Here is a 20,574-nt window from a genome sequence, read left to right on the forward strand (position 1 = left end):
AATGGACAACATGATGTTCTCGTTCACCCCATTGGTGGCCTCATCTTGACACAAGAGGAGACCATGGGCCGACATCGGTGCATTTTGCTGCTACCAAGGAAAGGAACCGGGACAGACCTGACAGGGAACCTCAAATCCTTTTCAGATTTGAAACAGCACATTTCCTTCTCACTGAATATTTTTGCAGATTTAAAAACTACAGGAATTTGTACCAAGCTGTCATTTACACACATCTGATAGCAAAGTGTACTTTAAATCTACCATTAATGCTGCCCTCAATCACATCTCTTCCATTTCGCACACGTCTGCCCACCAGCCCACCAGGAGTAGGGTTCCTCTTATCCTCATCTACCACCCCACCAAGCTCCATGTCCAGCACATAATTCTCCGTAAGTTCCGCCATCTCTAATGGGATCCCACCACCAAACACAACTACCCCCCCCCCCCACTTTCTGCTTTCCGTGGGGATCACTCCCATGGAATTCCCTTGTCCATTCATCCCTCCCCACTGATTTCCCTCCTGGCACTAATCCTTACAAGCAGAACAAGTGCTACTCCTGCCCCTACACCTCCTCCCTCACTACCATTCAGGGCCCCAAACAGTTCTCCCCAGGTGAGTTGACACTTCACCTGAGTCTGTTGTGGTCACCTATTGTACTGTATCTGGTGGTGCCAGTGTGGCCTCCTGTATATCAGTGAGACCCAATGTAGATTGGGAGACCGCTTCACTGAGCTCCTATGCTCTGTTCACCAGAAAAAGCAGGATCTCCCAGTGACCACCCATTTTAATTCCACTTCCCATTCCCATTCTGACATGTCAGTGCACGGCCACACTCAGGTTGGAGAAACACCTTAAATTCCATCTGGGTAGCCACCAGCTTGATGGCATGGACATAGATTTCTCAAACTTCTGGTAACGCCTCCCCTTTCCTTTACCATTCCCCATTCTCATTTCCCTCTCTCACATTATCTCCTTACCCACCCATCACCACCTTCTGCTGCTCCACCCCCTTCCCTTTCTTCCATGGCCTTCTGCCCTCTCCTGTCAGATTCCCATTTCTCCAGCCCACTTTCACCAATCAACTTCCCAGATTTTTACTTCACCCTGCCCTCCTACCCCTCCTATCATCTTGTGTTTCTTCCTCCCCTCCCATCACCTTCTTACTCTGACTCCTCAACTTCTTTTCTTCAGTCCTGCTGAAGGGTCTCAGCCCGAAATGTCGACTGTACTTTCTTCCATGATGTTGCCTGGCCTGCTGAGTTCCTCCAGCATTTTGTGTGTGTTGCTATACTTTGAATTTATGCATTGGTGGAAACTGGGGAGCTTTGCTGCCTATAAATGCTTTTGTAGTTAAATGTAGCATTGGAGTTCAACAAACAAAGTTTATACATATGAAACCAATAAGCCTCTTCTATCATTTTAGAGCTTCAGATGTGTGCATCTTTGCAGATGGTTTATTCAAAGCTCGTGGGGCTAAAGTTGGCACTGAATCAACCATCACGTCTCTTTATATTAACAGTGGTTAATATTTCTTCTCTCTGTATAGGTTTTAAATGAAGCCGTAGGTGCATTAATGTACCACAATATTACCCTGACCAGAGAAGATCTGGAAAAGTTCAAAGCCCTGCGAATAATTGTACGGATAGGCAGTGGATATGACAACATTGATGTGAAGACTGCAGGAGAGCTCGGTGAGTCAAGTCCAAGCAATAATTTTCAACACTACCTTTTCATATATATTTGTAATATGTGATTTGCAAAGTCATTTATGAGTCTGCAATGGAACAGATGCAAAACATCAATAAAGAGCGTCTATAATTCATTAAAGGAGCAAGTAATGTCTTGCATGAATTATAAGCACAGGCAATCTAATGAGTAGAAACAATTTGGCAAGGCTCTGCGGTACCCAAGTGAGAATTGTTTTGAGAAAAGTAACTGAACGTGTGCTGTGCTGCCACTCCTTGTCTGGAATCGCCACAATTGTGTTTTTCCCAGTGCGTCAGCCACGTTAGATGAAGCAATTGATAATTTATCGCTCAGAAGATGGTGGTGCTGCTGCAATTTGCCCGTGCGTCTCTCTGTGTCTGAGGAAGATAAAGGATCATTGCAATTACCACTCCTAGTCATCTATCCTTCCACATTCACTGAATATGCTCAGACAAGAGACATGGTCTCGCATTCATTGGGTCTGCCTGTATCTTGGCACGTTAGCCACAAATCACTGCTTTTTTTTGAAAGAATGGGCTGCCATGGGTCATTTCTTGTTCCAAATTGCAGCTGATGGAAGCTAAAGATTTTTTGTCATGTTTACACCATTTAAAACACAACACTGTGTTCATCAGAATAACAAATGTGAATTACAGATGTAAAAGTCTTTATAACTTTATACTGGCGCCATTGCATGGAAAATTTGTGAGCAAAAGTTACCTGTGCTAGATTGTGGTTTACCAAAGCAATTAAAAATCTTATGGAATTATGAGTTCCAGAGTTTAAGCAATGACCTCATAGAGTATACATGTCTTACTCCATGTGTCCAAACGTACCCACTGGGAGATTCAAGTCTTGCTGCTAAATTTTCCTTCTAAGTGTCTGTTGGAGAAATTCCTTGGGCGATTTCAAACATATATACAGTATAAAAAATGATGTATTTCATTTGTACAATTGCTTTTTTACAAAAAAATCTGGCGTTTTTAAACGCTATTACAGTTCAGGGCATCTGTAAGAAAGTTTGTACATCCTTCCCGTGAATGCATAGGTTTCCTCTCACAGTCTAAAGACATAATGGTTAGTAGGTTGATTGGTCATTGTAAATCATCCTGTGATTAGGCTAGGGTTAAATTGGTGGGTTGCTGGGCAGCGTGGCTTGGTGGGCCAGTAGGACCTGTTTCACTATGTGTCTCTAAATCAATATTAAATAAATATCAGAGGAGTCTGACAGAAAGCACAGCTGTCCAGCTGAGTTAGGTAATTGTTGTAATGCAGGATAAGGTAGTTTCTAAACAAGTACAAAGAGTAACTTGAGACAACCCAAATCTAGATTTAATGCATTCAAGTGCAAGGTGTTACACTTCGGTAGAACCAATCAGGGAGGTCTTAAACAGTGAGTGGTAGGACACTGAGGACTGTGGTAAATCAAAGGGATCTGGGAATACAGGTCCATAGATCATTGAAAGTAGCATCACTGACCAATAGGGTTCTAAAGAAATCTTTTGGCACCTCAGCTTTCATAGATCAAAGTATTGAGTACAGAAGATGGGATGTTATGTTGAAGTTGTATAAGATGTTGGTGAGGCCTAATTTGGAGTATAGTATGTAGTTTTGGTCACCTACCTTATAGGTAAAATGTAAATAAGGTTGAAAGAGTACAGAGAAAATTTACAAGGATGTTGTGAGGTTTGGAGGACCTGAATTATAAGAAAAGATTGAATAAGTTAGGACTTTATTCCTTGGAACATAGTAGATTGAGAGGAGATTTGATAGAGGTATACAAAATTATGATGGGTATAGAGAGGGTAAATACAAGCAAGCTTTTTCCACGGAGGTTGGGTAGGACTACAGAGGCCGTAGGTTAAAGGTGAATGGTGAAAAGTTTAAGGGGAGCATGAGGGGAAACTTGTTCACTCAGAGGGTCATGCGAGTATAGAATGAGCTGCCAGCACAAGTGGAGCATGCAAGTTTGGTTTCAACATTTAAGAGAAGTTTGGAGAGGTACATAGATGGTAGGTCATAGACAGCTATGGTCCTGGTGCAGGTTGATGGGAGTAAGCAGTTTAAATGGCTCAGCATAGACTAAATGGGCTGAAGGGCCAGTTTCTGTGCTGTATTTTTCTATAACCCTATGATGGACACCAGTTTAGCACGAGGATAATACAATTTCTGAATTCCTTTAGAAAATATTCTTCCTTTTCTAATGGAAGAGCAGCAGTGCATTTGATCAAGAAAAGAAAGTTTGGTATTTTTACCATTAGTACTTTGAAAGAATCCAACTCGTGGAATCATGTCGTTATTTTGTCTTCAATACTATTTGTAAAGAAGACTTGCACCAAACTGAAGGTCATAAGAGTGATTTGGCAGTGTGCCCTTAATAAACTGCGCTCTCTAAAACAGCCCTGACTAATGTTGATGATTAAAGGATGCTAATTTAAGTGTATGCCAGATTAAAAACTGAACAAAGAACCAAGTTGTAATGTCTGATTTGTTTTAAATGGGATACAATGTTGAATGTAAAGATGCATTTTAATTGGTTATTACCTAAATATTTTGCTTAATATGTTTGCTGTGATAGTGGAGCAAGCTAATTCAGAACACACAGTTCCTGGAACTGAAATCTTTAACAGTTTATTCCCATTTAGATTCTGGGTTGCTCAGAGGGTCAAGACAATGTGGTACTTTGAGAATAAGAACAATTATATGTGTTGGATAAAGGAATTAGACCTACAGAGTTAGGCACGTTAGTGGAACTATGAACTCTGTTTTACTTGATAAGTAAGGAATTCCAAATGGAATTTACTTTAGCTAAGTGTTGCTTTTGGAAAGGCAACAAATCAGGGTAATAACTTTTGACAGTCAACTGTAGGACCTTGCAGAGTATTGTAAAATGGAGAGATTGAGGAATGCAAGTAGATGATTCTCTGAGAGTGCTGTCACAGTAGACAGTGTGGTGAAGATGTCAAGTTCAAGTTGAAGTTTATTGACACTCAACCATACATATATACACTGCCAAACGAGACAAAATTCCTCCACACCAGTGTACAAAACACGGTGTACATATAACTCACATACATAACACATAAAGTAATATTACCACAAATCAATTAACAAATAATAAGGTGCATAGACGATACAAGTTAATAAGTAAACAGTATAACATTATTGGCACTTCACATGTGTTGAGACCTGGGTTGTGGCAGGTTGTTCAGTATCTTATGGCCTGGACAATTCTTGTCCTAATGCTACAGTACCTCCTGCCTGATGGTTGGGGGTTGGTGTCAAAGAGTCTGTTGGATGGATGGAAAAGATCATTGACAATGCTAAGGCCCTGTGTATGCAGCACTCCTGATAAATATCTCTAATAGGTGAAAAAGAGACCCTGCTGATTCTCTCAGCAGTCCTCGCAGTCCTTTTTGGGGACGTGTGGTCAGATGCCTTTCAATTCCCACACCAGACAGTGATCCAGCTGGTCAGGACACTCTCAATGGTACTCCTATAAAAATTGACGTGTTAGCTTTCATTCAAGGCATTGAATATAGAAGCTGGGATGTAAGATTGCAGTTGTATATTGTTGGAGTTGAACTGGAATACTGTATTGTGTTCAGTTTTAATGAGGCTGGGAAGAGTACAGAGGTGAGTCATGAAGATGTCACTGGGATTCGAGGGCTGAGTTATAAGAGATGTTGAGGAGGTTGGGGCTGTTCTTGTTTGAGCACAAGAGAATGAAGGGTTGTGTTACAGAGGTGAAACAAAAATCATGAGGAACAGAGGTTAATGTGCAGTGCTTTTTCCCAGGGTTGGGAAATTGAGACATAGTGGACATGGGCTTAGGACGAGGTAAGAGAGATTTAATGGGAACCTAAGCGACAACTCTTTCACCCAGAGGGTATTGATATTTGGAATAAGCTGCCACAGGATGGCTGAGGTAGGTACATTAGCAACATTTAAAAGGAACATAGACAGTTCATGAATAGGAAAGGTTGCGAGGGATGCGGGCTAAACATAGGGAAATGAGACTAATTTAGATGCCAGTCTTGGTCAACGTGGATCAGTTGGGCTAAAGAGCCTGTTTCCATGAAGAATGACTATAAACAGTGAGGTCAAAAGGATTTCTTCATGCTGAACCATTTTTTTAATAAAGGGCTCGTGTATGAAGATCTAAACATAAGAATTAAGCCACTCTGCCCCTCAAACTTACCTCCTCCGATCAGTAAGATCATGGCTGATCTAATTAGGACCAAAACTCTGCATTCCTAACTCCTCCCAGTAACATCACTGCCTATTTATCTCTGCCTTAACATTATTCAGATGCTCTTCATACAACTGAGTAAAAGGCGAGACCCAATGAGATATGAAAAAAAATCACCTCTCTCTGAAGTGGTCAATCCCTTATTTTATACAGTGTCCCTAGTTCTAATTTCACCCACAAGAGAAAACATCTTCTCCACTTCCATCCTGTCTTGATGATGTCATCCTGTCAGGATAATGTATGTTCCAATCAAATAATATCTAATGTTTCTAAACTCCAGTAGATACAACGCTAGCCTCTCCAGCCTTACCTCCTAGGACAACCTACCTATGCCAGATGCTATTCTAGTAAACCTACTCTGAACTGCTTCCAATGTATTTGTATCCTTTCTTGTATTAGGAGAACAGTACAGGCACAGAACTTGAGATGTGATCTGGTTGTTGTGCCATGTATCTGAAGCAACACCTCCCTACTCTAAATAATGAATTACTTTAATAATAAACAACAACAGTCCGGTAGCTTTGCTGATTACTTGCTTTACCTGCATATTAACCTTCTGCAAATCATGCACAAAGGTAATGAAATCTCTCTGCATTTCAGAGATCTGCAATCTCTTACCATTTAAATAATGGGCTTTTATTCTAACAAATTTGGCAATTTTAGCTTTCACTACATTCTACTCCACTTGCCTGAACCTTGATGACTCACTTCATCTATCTACGTCCTTTTGTTATATCATTATGTCATCTTTACAGCTTAATTCCTGCTTTTCTATGTGTTATCAGCAGATTTAACAACCTTTAATGCCTTCATCCAAGTCATCTATATAAACTATTGAAAGTAGAGATGCCACTTGCTACATCTTTCCAAAAACCCGTATTTCCTCTTTCCTGTTAGGCAGCCAATCTCTTTTCCAACTTGGTAACTTCTATACATTGAGCTTTCATTTTTTGTAATAACAGTAATGTGGTACCTTTGGGTGGTGGAGTGGAGATACATCTCTACCAAAGGAGGTATAAGGCGCTCCTTCCCTTCACTAGCCTGCAAATCACCTTTGGATAAGGTGTAACACCCACTTAGGACCCCCCCCCCCCGACACCTCTCCACCGATAAGGGTTACATAAAGCCATGGAACCAGATGGTGGTGGATGGTCTTATGAGCAGCTGATATTTATCACGTCCTGGTGATGCAACCACTGATGCCAGGCAGACAATCTCTGAAGAGTATTGATAGTGGCTGAGGTCACCTCTGTTGTAAAGACACTTCCCAGAAGAAGGCAATGACAACCCACTTCTGGAGAAAAATTTGCCAAGAACAATCTGGGTCATGGAAAGACCATGACTTCGTAGAGCATATGACATGGCATGTATGAACGAATGGCACTTTACTCTAATATGTAAGCATAATCAGAATGTTAGAATCAGGTTTATTATCACCGGCATGTGTCATGAAATTTGTTAACTTAGCAGCAGTTCAATGTAATATATAATAATAAATCAAGTAATCAATCAATTACAGTTAACATATATTGAATAGATTAAAATTGTGCAAAAAACAAAAATAATGTATATTAAAAAAGTGAGGTAGTATTCAAGGGTTCAATGTCCATTTAGGAATCGGATGGCAGAGGGGAAGAAGCTGTTCCTGAATTGCTGAGTGTGTGCCTTCAGGCTTCTGTACCTCTTACCTCATGGTAACAGTGAGAAAAGAGCATGCCCTGGGTGCTGGGTCCTTAATAATGGATGCTGCCTTTCTGAGACATCGCACCTTGAAGATGTCTTGAGCACCTTGTAGGCTAGTACCTAAGATGGAGCCAACTAAATCCACAACTCTCTGCAACTTCTTTCGGTCCTGTGCAGTAGTCACTCCATACCAGACAGTGATGCAGCCTGTCAGAATGCTCTCCATGGTACATCCACAGAAGTACCTCCCTTTTCCCCTTCATCCACAATATGTTAATTCTTTAAAGAACTCCAGTGAGTTAGTCAAACATGATTCCCTTTCCATGAACTTCATATGATTGCCAAAGTCAAAGTTGAGTTCATTGTCATATGCACAAGTACATGCATGCCCAATTGCAATGAAAAACTTTCCTGCAGCAGCATCACGGACATTTAGAATCAGATAAGCAGCTTTTACAAGAAAAAGTATATACTATACATAATTTTTGTATGAAAGGCAACAATTGAAACCAAAAATAAGCCCATTGTACTGTAAAGTGACCAAAATAGTCATGATACAGCTATACTGAAATAATGATTAGGGTTGTGGTTGTTGGTTCAAGAATGAAATGGTTGAATGGTAGCTGTTCCTGAACCTGGTTATGCGGGACTTGGCTTCTGTATCTCATACAGCTGCGAGAAGGTGTCATGGCCCAGATGGTGGAGACCTTTGATCATAGATGTTGCCTTCTTAAAGCAGCGCCTCATGTGGATGCTACCAATGATGGGCTGAGATGTGCCCCTGATATATTGGGTGAGCCCACTACTCTCTGCAGTTTCTTTCATTTCTGCACTCAATTGCCATACCAGGCCTTGATGCAACCAGTCAGGAAACTTGCAACAGTACATCTGTAGAAGTATTTCTTCTTCTTTCTTTTGCATGTTCCACCGCTGGCTTTTAGTGCAACAATGAATGTGCTCCATCTCTGGAGGCATTCATGGCTTCCTTCGTCATGTCAGTCGCTTCCTCTCGGTTTACTGTCAATCATGCAGGTCCTGGGTGGAGACTCAGGAATACCGTCACACTCAGATGCAGAAGGATTCTTCATTGCTGTTTCCATAACAGTTTTGCTTGACCAGTCAGGGTTGTTAGCCCTGAGCTGAACCCGCCCCCCCCCCCCCCCCCAAACCTGGAGGATCAGTGGACCACTCTTAAACTGGCCTCCGTCCTTTGATCTGTTTGGTATGGGTGACCCTACCAGAGGCCAAAGCATAAAGCCCTGATTCCGGCCATCATAGATCTCTGGGTCATATGAGGCACACAAGCTCCCAAACTACAACAAGGTTTTGGTCCTTTTGAAGGAGCGTAGAAGTACCTGGACCCGTGATTTGCTACATCTTCAGTAAACCACATTGAGAGGAATTTGTTTGACTTACACTATATGTGCTGTGGATTTCTCTTGACACTCCTTAAACAGTCAGTTTCCCTACAGTTACATTCTTTTGTTAAAATACTATTCAAGCATGGTTTTGTGGATGCAATGTGGAAGTAACTTCCCCAGCTTCAATGACTACTTACCTACTGGGCTTAGTGAACAGTAATGAAGAGTGCAAATATTAGCACTGTTGGTATTCTGCACTATTTATATTTGCAATGTCTTATTTTACTTCTGTTGTCTGTTCACTGAACATAGCACCAATTGCAGAGGGTCCTTCAATCCAAAACAAGATTAACTGGTTCTTCATCTCTGTAGATGCTTGCATTTACACCGTTAGCCAGCTGGTGTGTCTGTTTAACAACATAGCCACACTTCAAAAAATGTAACTCTAGCAAGCGAAGTCTTGTAGAGCAGTGCTATATGCAGAGACGAGATGAACAAGATACAGTTCATTGATTTTGATTGTATACTGGTGTAATTTTTTTTTTAAAAAGAAGAACATTGGATTTATTAGAATTAGAATCAGGTCTATTATCACTGACATATGTCGTGAAATTTGTTGTTTTGAGGCAGCAGTACAGAGCAAAATATTTAAAAATTGCTGTAACTTACAATGAGAAATATAAGTGGTGCAAAAAGAGATAAAATAGTGAGGTAGTGTTCAGGGATTCATCATTCAGATATTTGATGGTGGAGTGGAAGACCATAAGATCATGAGTTATAGGAGCAGGATTAGGCCATTTGGTCTATTGAATTTGCTGTTATTTCATCATGGCTCATCCATTTCCCTCTCAGTTCCAATCTCCTGCCTTTTCCCCAAAATCCTTCATACCCTGACAAATCAAGGCTCGAACATGCTGAGTGTGCATCTTCAGGCTGCTTTACCTCCTCCCTCATGGTAGCAATGAGAAGCCGGTATGACTTGGATGGTGAGGGTTCTTAATTATGGACATCTTCTTGACTGGAAGTCGTAAGTGTAGTGAGAGTAGAGTAGTAGGTTAAGCATGCATCTTTGAGGTCTGCCAATGTTGGTTGTCAGCGAGTAGGGGTCGGTTTACCAGTGTACACTGACTGTGTTCTCCTGATAAGGAAGTCAAGAATTCAGTTGCAGAGGGAGGTACAGAGGCCCAGGTTTTGAAGCTTGTTGATCAGTACTGAGGGAGTGATGGTGTAGAAGGAAATAAAATTGATTGGAGAATAAAATTTGTGGGGAAAAGAAACAAGGAGATTGGGTGTTGGGGAGAGGTTCAACTTTGACCTCTACAATAACCAACAACATGGGATGATATGAAACTGAGGTTCCATTGAGGAAATGAAAAGCTCTAGTTAGTGTTCAAAAAACATCTCACATTTGTGGAAGGTGGTGATCTCTGTTTTTTTTTGTCCTGAACTACATGCAAATTAGCATTTTGTCAAGGAAATTAGAGGTTTAAGTGCATGACTGTGTAATTAGAGCAGAAGATGCCACAAGTTTACTGTTGCCATTGATGGAGAAAGCAAACTAGAACAGACTCAACTCTAACTGGAACCTCCATCATAACAAATCAACCTATTAGGATAATTAATAATTGGAGACAAATAAGATGGTTGGAGGGAAGAAGCAGGCAAATAATAATAATTCTGAGAAGCCAAAGCTGTAGAGAAAAGTAGTGATATGGGTAAAAATAAGCAGATTGCATCAGGAGAAGGTACATTATAATAATGGAGGTGGTGCGCACGGTGACTATGCCACATCAGGATCAGGTTTACTATCACCAGCATATGTTGTGAAATTTGTTGTCTTTGTGGCAACAATACAATGCAATACATAATAATAGGGGGAAAATAAAAAGAAGTGAGCTAGTGGGTGTAATGTCTGTTCAGGAATCAGATGGCAGAGGGGAAGAAGCTGTTCCTGAATCGTTGAGTGAGTGCCTTCAGGCTCCTGTACATCCTTCCCAATGGTAGTAATGAGAACAAGGCACGACCTGGGCGATGGATGCCTCCTCTTTAAAACATCGCTCCTTGAAGGTGTCCTGGATACAACAGAGACCAGTTTCCATGATGGAGCTGACTAGGTTTACAGCTCTCTGCAGCTTATTTCCCTCCCATCCACACAAACAGTGAGAAATAGTAAAGCACTAAAGTTAGCAGTGACATGTATGACTGTGGAAAATGTTTAAACAAGGTAGATGAATTAATGACATAAGTAGAGGTATGTGGACTTTATCTAATGATCATTATAGGAATGCAAGGTGACCAAGTGTGGGACTGTAATCATAGTGTTGGGTGAAGTATACTTTGTTGGATTAAACGAGCATGAAACAAGGATAAGCAATAATCATTGGGGACCTTAATCTTCCTAAACAGTGTGCAAACCAAATTAGTAAAAGTAGGACAATTCATGCAATACATCTGAGACCATTTTCTGCAAACAGATGTCAAGGAATCAGCTAGGGAACAGAGCACTTTATGTAATGAAGCAGGATAGATTAGTAATCTTACAGTAATGGATTCTCTGGGGAAGAGTGCTCATAACATGGAATTTCATTTTGAACTTGAGCTTGAAACGAGGATCTTAAATTTCAACAGATCAACACAAGACGGTTGAAGGCCACATTGCTTTGGGGAAATTAGATTCAAAGATGCAAATGGTAGATAAGCAACAGCAAGCTATAAAAGAAATAATTCGTAATTCTTTTGAGCACATTTCTTTGAAGATTAGCATTGCACCAGAAATGCAGCTATGCATCGTCTTGCTTTGATGGCTTTGGCAGCTGATGGGCGGTTTGTACAGAGCCATTGCCATACTGCAATACGAACATCATCCCAGCCTGCACACTACAGGACACGGATGCAGAACACAGGCAAGATCAGTTTGGGTCTTCAGCTCTGAGTCTTTAATCATTCCATAATGTTCTGAGCTGAGGACCTGGTTACTCTTTGTGTCTGGTCTTTTACCTTTATACGACTGGCGTATCAAACTTAATATTTGATGATCTAGGACCAGAGGACACAGTCTCAGATAGAGGGGCTTCCTTTTAGCATGGAGGTAAGGAGGAATTTCTTTAGCCAAAGAGTGGCGAAGCTGTGGAATTCAGGGAACGGGCAGCTGTTGGTGCCCAGTCTTTATGTATATTTACGGCAGAGGCTGATAGATTTTTGATTGGTCAAGGCATGAAGGGAATTGGGGAAAAGGCCAGGAGATTGAGGCTAAGAGGGAAAATGGATCAGCCATGATGAAACGAAGGAGCAGACTCGATGGGCCCAAAGGCCTAATTAAGTAGAAAGAGAAATATGAAAGATTATTTATTTGTCGCATGTACATTGAAACACGCGGTGTGAAGCATCGAGATTGTGCCGGTGATGGTGCTCATGGATTGTCATGCTTATAACGGCAACCTAGATTGCCAGCAACCCACTAACTCTAACCCTAACTACACACCTTTGGAATGTGGGAGGAAACCAGAGCGCTCAAAAGAGCCCACACAGTCATGGAGAGAACACACAAACGCTTTACAGGCAGCGGCGAGAGTTGAACCCTGATTGGTGATCGCCTAGCTATGAAGCATTGCGCTAATCACTCGTTTAGTTGAACTTTGTTCATTTCACTTCTCTGCAATTTTACGTTGTTATAAGTTTCACTTTCTAAAATTCTATTAATATTGAAGCAAATCTATGTCAGTCTTCTTAAATATCTGGTTTTGGAGACAAAAATTGTGAAACAAGTCTTTGATAGCATAAGCTGTCAGGTCAGACAGCGATGCAGGTGGCTCCGCAGAGATGGAGCTGTTACCAGGTATTCTGGGCTGCTGGTTGCTGAGGTTTTTGTTAAATATCCCATTGTGCAAACAGCCCAGCATATGTAGCAATTCAAACATTCGCTTCTCACTATCTGAAAGCACAACTTAGTAGAAAGTAAAACCCAGCATTGTGAAATCCCATCAAAATATGGGCGTAGGGAAACAGATATATCAAAGTATACCTCAAAGCAGTCACTGAGAATCAAATTGCTCACAAATATAATGAGAAAATCAAAGATGCTGGAAGTCCTGATGAAGGGTCTCTGCCTGAAACTCGGACTGTACCCTTTTCTGTAGATGCTGCCTGGTCTGCTGAGTTCCTCCAGCATTGTGTGTGTGTGTGTTGCTTGGACTTCCGGCATCTGCAGATTTTCTCTTGTTTGTGATTGGGTATCTGAATCAAATCGCTTTCCACTGATGCTGCCTAACCTGCTGCATGTTTCTAGCATTTTCTGTTTTTTTAATTAATATAATGTCTAGCTAAGTTACAAGTTTCTTGAAATTGAAGTAAGCATATTCTGCGACAAGTGAATGATTGTTATGCCCTCTCTAACTGTAATCTTTTTAGTTTTCATAACATCCTTTTTTTAAATTTTTAATCTTTCTAGTCCTATTTCTACCCCTCTCCTGACACTCAGTCAGGCTTTGTGTAATTGCTCTCATATCTGGTACTTTCACCACACTGTCTACTCAAAACTGATCACTGTGTGATGCCTCACCAATTTCTTAGGGTCTTTTTCAGACCTGAAGTCTTTTTCCCCACCCCTCCATTTGCCATCTCTGACGTCTTTTCATCCCCTCTGGTAGCTGGAACTTAATGCCATCAATGGCATACATTTCAGAATTTTGGCTCCAATCCCTATCACTTCTTCACCTCAGTCTCCTTCTCCAAGATACTTCATAATTAAACATAAGTTATAACATAATGTCAAACCACTTTGTCCAAAAATTCCATGTAGCTGTATCTTCTTTGCAAACATTAGACATAATCGCATGCTTCCTTCCCATTAATCTCCTTTCCCTTCAATGAGTTGTATAACATATTAAAAATCTGACATACCTGCTTCACCAAACACTAGCATTTGACAGTGCCCCAACCACTCATATAAAAAATAACATTATCCTAAGTATGTTATATTTAATCTTGTAACCTATCACAGTCACTCATCCTTTAAACTGTTTCCATCTATTTTAACCCTTCATTATTAGAAATAAAATATAATTTTCTCAATTCTAGGAAAAACATGTCTTTATTCAGATTTCTGCTTCCTTAGACAAGGCAAGATTATGATACTTCCTCTATTGGCTGAACATCTTATTTTGCTTTGGAAAATATTTCTGTTTTAAAAATGCTCTACAAATACAATATCATTTTTGTAATAACACAGTTCAGATGCGTGTGGAGAAAAGACCTGTCATACTCAATACCCATTTTCAGATGCATTGATGTTAACTGAAGCAACGATCCACTTACTTGCTATCTTTGTCACAGATACACCTTCCCATTGCTAATAGCTTGAGTTTTAAAAGTTGTGTTCATCATCATCTTATGTGCTGTGTTGCAAGACTTAGGCAGTCATGGTGACCATAATTGTCCTTGGCATATTTTTCTACAGAAGTGGTTTGCCATTGCCTTCTTCTGTGCAGCTTCTTTACAAGACGGGTGACCCCAGCCATTATCAATACCCTTCAGAGATTGTCTGCCTGGCATCAGTGGTCACGTAACCAGGATGAATCTCCACTCTGCCGCCTTTAAAGCTGCATTATATGCCTATAAATTAGTGGTTCCCAACCTTTTTTATTCTGTGAAGCCTTACCATTAACTGTGTAATTGATCCTATTAGTTCCATTAATGCACCACACACAAAGGCCCACAAAATGTTTCAAGTTATTATTGACCATTCCACACATGTTTTAAGCAAAGCAATTCTAGTTCTCCCATTTATTCTTTCCATGAGATAGTGACGCCAATGAAAATATTGGCAACACTGCTGTATCTTAACCCGAATGTTGATTGTACATCCTTGAATCACTACAGTGAGTGACAGTGAGCAATGGGAGCCCGATCTTGCCTCCACGCTTGAGCTTTTCTCAAGTGAAAAGCAATTCTCTTTTTCTAGCCCAAGGCTGCAGTTGGGGAACAACCAACTCTGACCTGACCGAAAGAGCAGTTAATTCAGCACACATCAGGAACACTGACTTGTCGAGGCTGTTTGATTCCACTCCATAGAAGCACACAGAGTAAGACTGTGAGGTTAAAACCGCTGTCTGAGTTAATGCATGTCAATAAAGCCACAGCTGCTAAAAAAAAAACTGTAAATATAATGGGTCCCAGTCCTGAAATGTTAATTATCTGTTACACTTTCTACAGATGTTGCCTGAACTGCTGCATTTTCCTTGCATCTTCTATTTTTATTATCTAAGTTAATACTATTCACTATTTTATCTTTTTTTTTTCACCTGAGAAGGACCTAGAACTTTCTATACTTGTTACATTGCTTTGTCATTAACCAGTCAAGATATTTTTAATCGTGCTTGTTGTGAGTCATCAAAACCTACCTAAACATTAAATGCTATGGGTACCTGTCTGCTAAAAGCAGCAAAGGGAAATGGGAGCAATAACCAACTTGTAAGCATCAACCCAGGAGAAGAAGAAGGGCATTGAAGAAATGTTAAATCCGCCTTTCTCCCATAGCTGTTCTTTCTATTCAATACAGTCTATAAGTAGTCCGGAGAATTGTTTATTCACTGTTGGTTAACTGTATGTGGCTAACCTTGTAATTCTGCTAAATTCCAGCGTACGTATATACGACAGATGTACAGTGTCTGACAGATTGGAAGAGTGTAAATATCCCCTAAGGAGCACTCTTTCTTCAGAGGTCGAAGCATTTACCACTTAACACTGTTAGTTACAAACTGCGGCTACAACTGCAAGCATCAGCCTGCCAGTTCTACTTTCAAGTGACAGTGATGGATAGTAATGCTTTCTAGGACTAGCAGGGAGACTGCTGCCGATGTGATATTTATATTGCATTTCTGTTGCCATTACATTCCGCCTCAACAACAAAAACAGCATTAACAGAATTGTGGCTTTTAAATATTGATACTGAACTAAGCACTTGCTAAACATTATTCTCAATGGGGCATTTTATATTTTCTAACTAATACTCTTAACATCTGCAGTTGTTCCATTTATTTATGGCTCTATTCAGTGCCTGGCAGCTCAACTTTGTAGGCTTTTTCTTTTGGACTTTTTTGACTCAATGCACCATACGGTGCCGGGAGAAGGGTGCACGAGTTTATACTCTGTTGAAGACTTTCTTGTGAAAGGCGGGAATCTTTAGAAGTCTGGCCACTCCAGACTGCTGATTTGAGACTAGAAGCTACTCTGGGGAACAAGCTCTCCATCTGCCCATTTCAGGAAATATGGAGTAATTTTAGAATATTTATCCAGGATAGAATAGTAAAAGGGTAAAAAAAATCGTACAAGCCAAAAGGGCCTTCAACACAATTAGTCTATGCTTCATCCAATGCGGTTATGGTGTTAAATATTCGGCTACTTTCTTACTCATTTTTATAAGCAACAAACAGTGATTTTTTTTCCCTTTAGGAACACCAGAGTTTGTGGATTAATTTTCTTAAACACATTTTATAAACCTTTTCCCAAAAGGAAAGAAGGATCTCCCGCAGGTCCTTCCCGTAGGGTGGCATGGTAGCATAGTGGTTAGCACTATGCTTTATGGTACAGGTGATGGGGTTCATTTCCCGCCGCTGCCTGTAAGGAGTTTGTACTTTCTCCCCGTGACCGCGTGGGTTTCCTCTGGGAGCTCCGGTGTCCTCCCACAGTCAAAAGATATACCAGTTGAGAGATTAATTGGTCATCGTCAGTTGTCCTGTGATTAGGCTAGGATTAAATTGGTGGTTGCTGGGCAGGGTGTCTTGAAGGGCCGGAAGGGCCTATTGCTGTTGTATCTCAATAGCGAAATAAATAAATATTTAGTTGCTCAGGTTGTGCCTGGTTAAGAAAGAAACTGATAAAAGTCATGGTGTTATGCAGTGATCCAGCAAGACCCTTTAGTGCAGCAAGTGCATGCCAATCATAAAATATTTACATTTAAAAGGATTTACATCTAAAAAGATCCCTTTGTTATTCTCCTCATATTCCACAACTCCCAGTCATCTACATACTACAATTCACAGAAAGGTATTCTACTAACCTGCTCATCTTTGTAACGTGGGAGGAAAGCAGGGAACCTATGAGTAACTCATCTGACTCAGGGAGAATGCTGCTACGTGAAAGAAGATACAGAGGGATTTGTGCATGACGATACACCAATGAATGCTGAACTCCTGTATGGATTTTCAACTTGCAAGCATCAAGGAACTTCATATCTATCCTAATAGAACTATTCTGCTATTGGCTTGGAAATGAAGGTTCAGCTGTAGCTTGAATAGTTATTTCCTATGGAAATATTGAGATAAATTTCATTTTAACTTTCTAAACTACCACAGAGATACTTTAGAGATTGGTAAGAATGCCTCAAGTTCACTCCCTCAACGATGTTTCAAAACCTTTTTTGTTGACTCTCATGAAGGCACTGAATGATTCTTTAGACATGATATTTAAAGTGGAGGTTGATAGGTTCTTGATTAGTAACAACGCCACATGTTATGGGGAGAAGTTAGAAAGGAATTGGAAGGGGTAATGAATCAGCCATGATGGAATTGCAGAGCAAATCCTACAGGCCAAATGGCCTAAATCTGTTCCTTCGTCTTTTGATCTTACGTGGGTCACTGAGGGCCTCTGAAGGTTTGTCCAAGTGTCCATTATTCATATTTGATTCTTGATTCACACTGAGAGTGAATATTATGCCACTGAGGGAGAGATTAAGAGTTTAAACAAAAGATTTTCCAGGTGTTTGGTTTCAAGATCTCAAACCTCCTACATAGAGCTTAACACTGACTGGCAACATCCTGCAATGCTGCTGAGACCAAATGGAATCGGTCTCTGATGTTCTTCTGGGTTCATCAGGTGCATGGAGAGGGGGAGCTTGCTACATGGGCAGCACCTTGCTCTCCATATTCTACTGCCCATGCTTGGGCATCTAGACAGCCAGGATGTAGTATCTGACTGATGGAGACATTCTTCCTGGTTTCATAAACCATAGGAGAAAGTCAGCATCCAGAGAGTAGGATATGCGTTGCTAAAAGCACGGTGATTAGATTGTCATTTCCGTTCATCCATGTGGTGAGTTTTATTGGTGAGTGTATAGAAGCAGATTACATTCCCAGTCCTTCTACCTAATGATAGTTGTTGTAAGATGACATTAAATAAAAAAATAATCAGTTCACAATTGCAGTGCACAGACTGAGCCAAAATCAATTGTCTTCAGTTGTGTTGCAGCTTTAACACCTAGGCGCAATTTGAATAATGATGTAATCCGGGACTTTGACATTTCTATTTATATCACATACTTTTGAGTTGATATTTATAATTACTCTGGCCAGGTGTGTCACTCACAATGCAATTGTGCCCTTCTGTAAGAGCCAACGCAGGGTTCATCTGCAGTGAAGTTGTCCGTTTTCCAGAAGTTTATCTCCAGTTGCACATACTGAGCACTCCAAATTGTCGTATTGATCGTGTTGTACAGTAGCTCTGAATGGAATGAGTTTTGAAGCCAAGTACAGCATCTAGTTGCTGGTGTAAAGCACATGTGGTGGTATTGAGCTCCTAAGCAGATCCTATTATAAACGCAACCGTGGGAATTTCTAATTGGGAAAACGAGACAAGAAGTGCATATCAAATCAAATGGTTCCATTTATTATCAGAGAATGTATACAGTATACAATTTGAAATACTTAGTCTTCACAGACATCCATAAAAAACAACCGCAAAAGAATGAACGACAGAAAAACGTTAGAGCACCAAAGCCCCCTTCGCCGCCCCAAGTAAGCAGCAGCAAAAGCATCAGCCTCCTCCCTCCCCGCTATCCATTTCAGTAAAAAAGCATCGGAGTCCACCACCCACCAAGCAAAAGCAAAGCACCCAAAGGGAGGCCATGATCTGCAGTCAACAAAAAACTTGTTTACCCAACAGTCCAATATGCCACAGGCGCGCGCGTGCTCTCTCAGTAACATGAGACAGAGAGATGTAACCCATCTCACAGGGAGACTAGAAGCCAGTTATGATGTTACATCAGATTTTTAAAACTATGTTTAGTCATTCCTATGGTGGCTCAATGAATAAAGTGAACGGCTCTACAGTAACTCACAGCAAAATCTTCAATTTAATGACAATCTCACCTTCAGCCAGCTAGTGCAGGTCATGAAATAAGTCACTGTTTTCCTGCGCATTGACAGAAAAGTGAAGAGTTTTGTCATTGAGTGAGGATACAGTCAGTCCATGCTGTGATTCTTCCTGTGACTGGCAGCAGTAGATGTCTTGATTTAGGCTGAAGAATATGAACCTGTGTAGGAGAATAACCATGTCCTAGGTTAAATCTACATCCTCAGGCAAAATGTGGTGAAGTTACAGCATGTGTTGAAAAATCAAATGGATTAGTACTCCTGGGCTTCATTCAAGAAAGCCTGTTTAACCATGGGACTGTAAAACTGATGTCGAAGGTATCTTTAGCAGAGTATAGTTCGTAAACCATGTGAAAACAAAATTAAAATAAAAGAACCAAAAATGATTCAATGAATTGGTCTGTAGTAGTTCCTCCTGATGTTGGGTTTTCTCAGCGCAACTGAACTGTGGGTCATGCTGGCCATTAAAAAAGTATATATTTAAAACAGTTGTCTAAAGTTTGTGCTTCCAACCTTGAGACAAGTTGAGTCTCCTAATTCTTTGCATAACCTACAACCTTTGCCTCCAGTCGAATTCCACTTTCCATCTTTAAAATCCCACCTATCCCAACCCCAGTATCCTTGCAATGCCTTCAAGCAGCATAAGTGACAGGGGCCTCTCTCTCTCCAGGACCCCAAACCTGCCACCAGTCCCTATTCCAAGCACTGCCCCCAATCTGTGTACGCAGACTAGCTGCTGCCCCCTCTGTGACCCCAAGCTGGCCACTGCCTTCCGCCACAAAGCCACTGGTGGGAAGTGCCTGCCAGTGCCTTGGGAACTGGGGCACAAATCACGCTTTTTGTTTTTGAGTTTTATCACTCAGTTCTCTGTGCGTGTGCCCCCGAAAGGCACCATTAAACATTTGATTTTTACTTTGATTCCATATTCCTCATTTGTGGACGAAGAAACCATTTGATTTCAGATTGCAACAACTCCCCCCATCCACAGCCACAGCCTAGTATGGAAAGACCTTTGACCAAGAATGAAAAAGCCCACAAAGATTGATGGATACCACAAGTCCAACACAGGAGAAGCCCTCCCCACCACTAGGCACTTCTGCAAGGAGCACTGACCCAGGAAAGCAGCATCCATCGTCAAGGATCCCAGCATCCGGGCCACACTCTGTTCTCACTGCTGCCATTGGGAAGGAGGTACAGGAGCCGTGGGTTCCCCACCTCCACGTTCAGCAACAGTTAGTAGCGTTCAACAATCAGTCTCCTGGACTGGAGTGGATAACTTCACTCAGTCCAACACTGAACTGCTTCCACAACTCATAGACTCACTTTCAGGGACTCTACAACTCATGTTCTTAGTATTATTAATATTATAGCGTAACAATTTGTTACTCTATAGTGTATGTGTACGTTGATAATAACTTTACTTTG

The 20,574-nt window shown here is 41.0% G+C and overlaps 1 protein-coding gene across 9 annotated transcripts in view; it reads left to right on the plus strand.

Moving 5' to 3' along the window:
• LOC140715429 (C-terminal-binding protein 2) overlaps nt 1-20,574 on the plus strand; it is a 309,864-nt gene that overhangs the window by 242,731 nt on the left and 46,559 nt on the right. For all 9 annotated transcript variants that reach the window (XR_012096134.1, XM_073027606.1, XM_073027609.1 and 6 more), the window contains one exon: nt 1,548-1,692. Coding sequence is in view for 8 of the 9 variants with exons in the window: in XM_073027606.1 (XP_072883707.1) it covers nt 1,548-1,692 (145 nt within the window). In the remaining variant the exon portion in view is untranslated. The remainder of the gene's footprint in view (nt 1-1,547; nt 1,693-20,574) is intronic.

This window comes from Hemitrygon akajei, chromosome 23 (assembly GCF_048418815.1).
Source record: "Hemitrygon akajei chromosome 23, sHemAka1.3, whole genome shotgun sequence".
NCBI lineage: Eukaryota > Metazoa > Chordata > Chondrichthyes > Myliobatiformes > Dasyatidae > Hemitrygon > Hemitrygon akajei.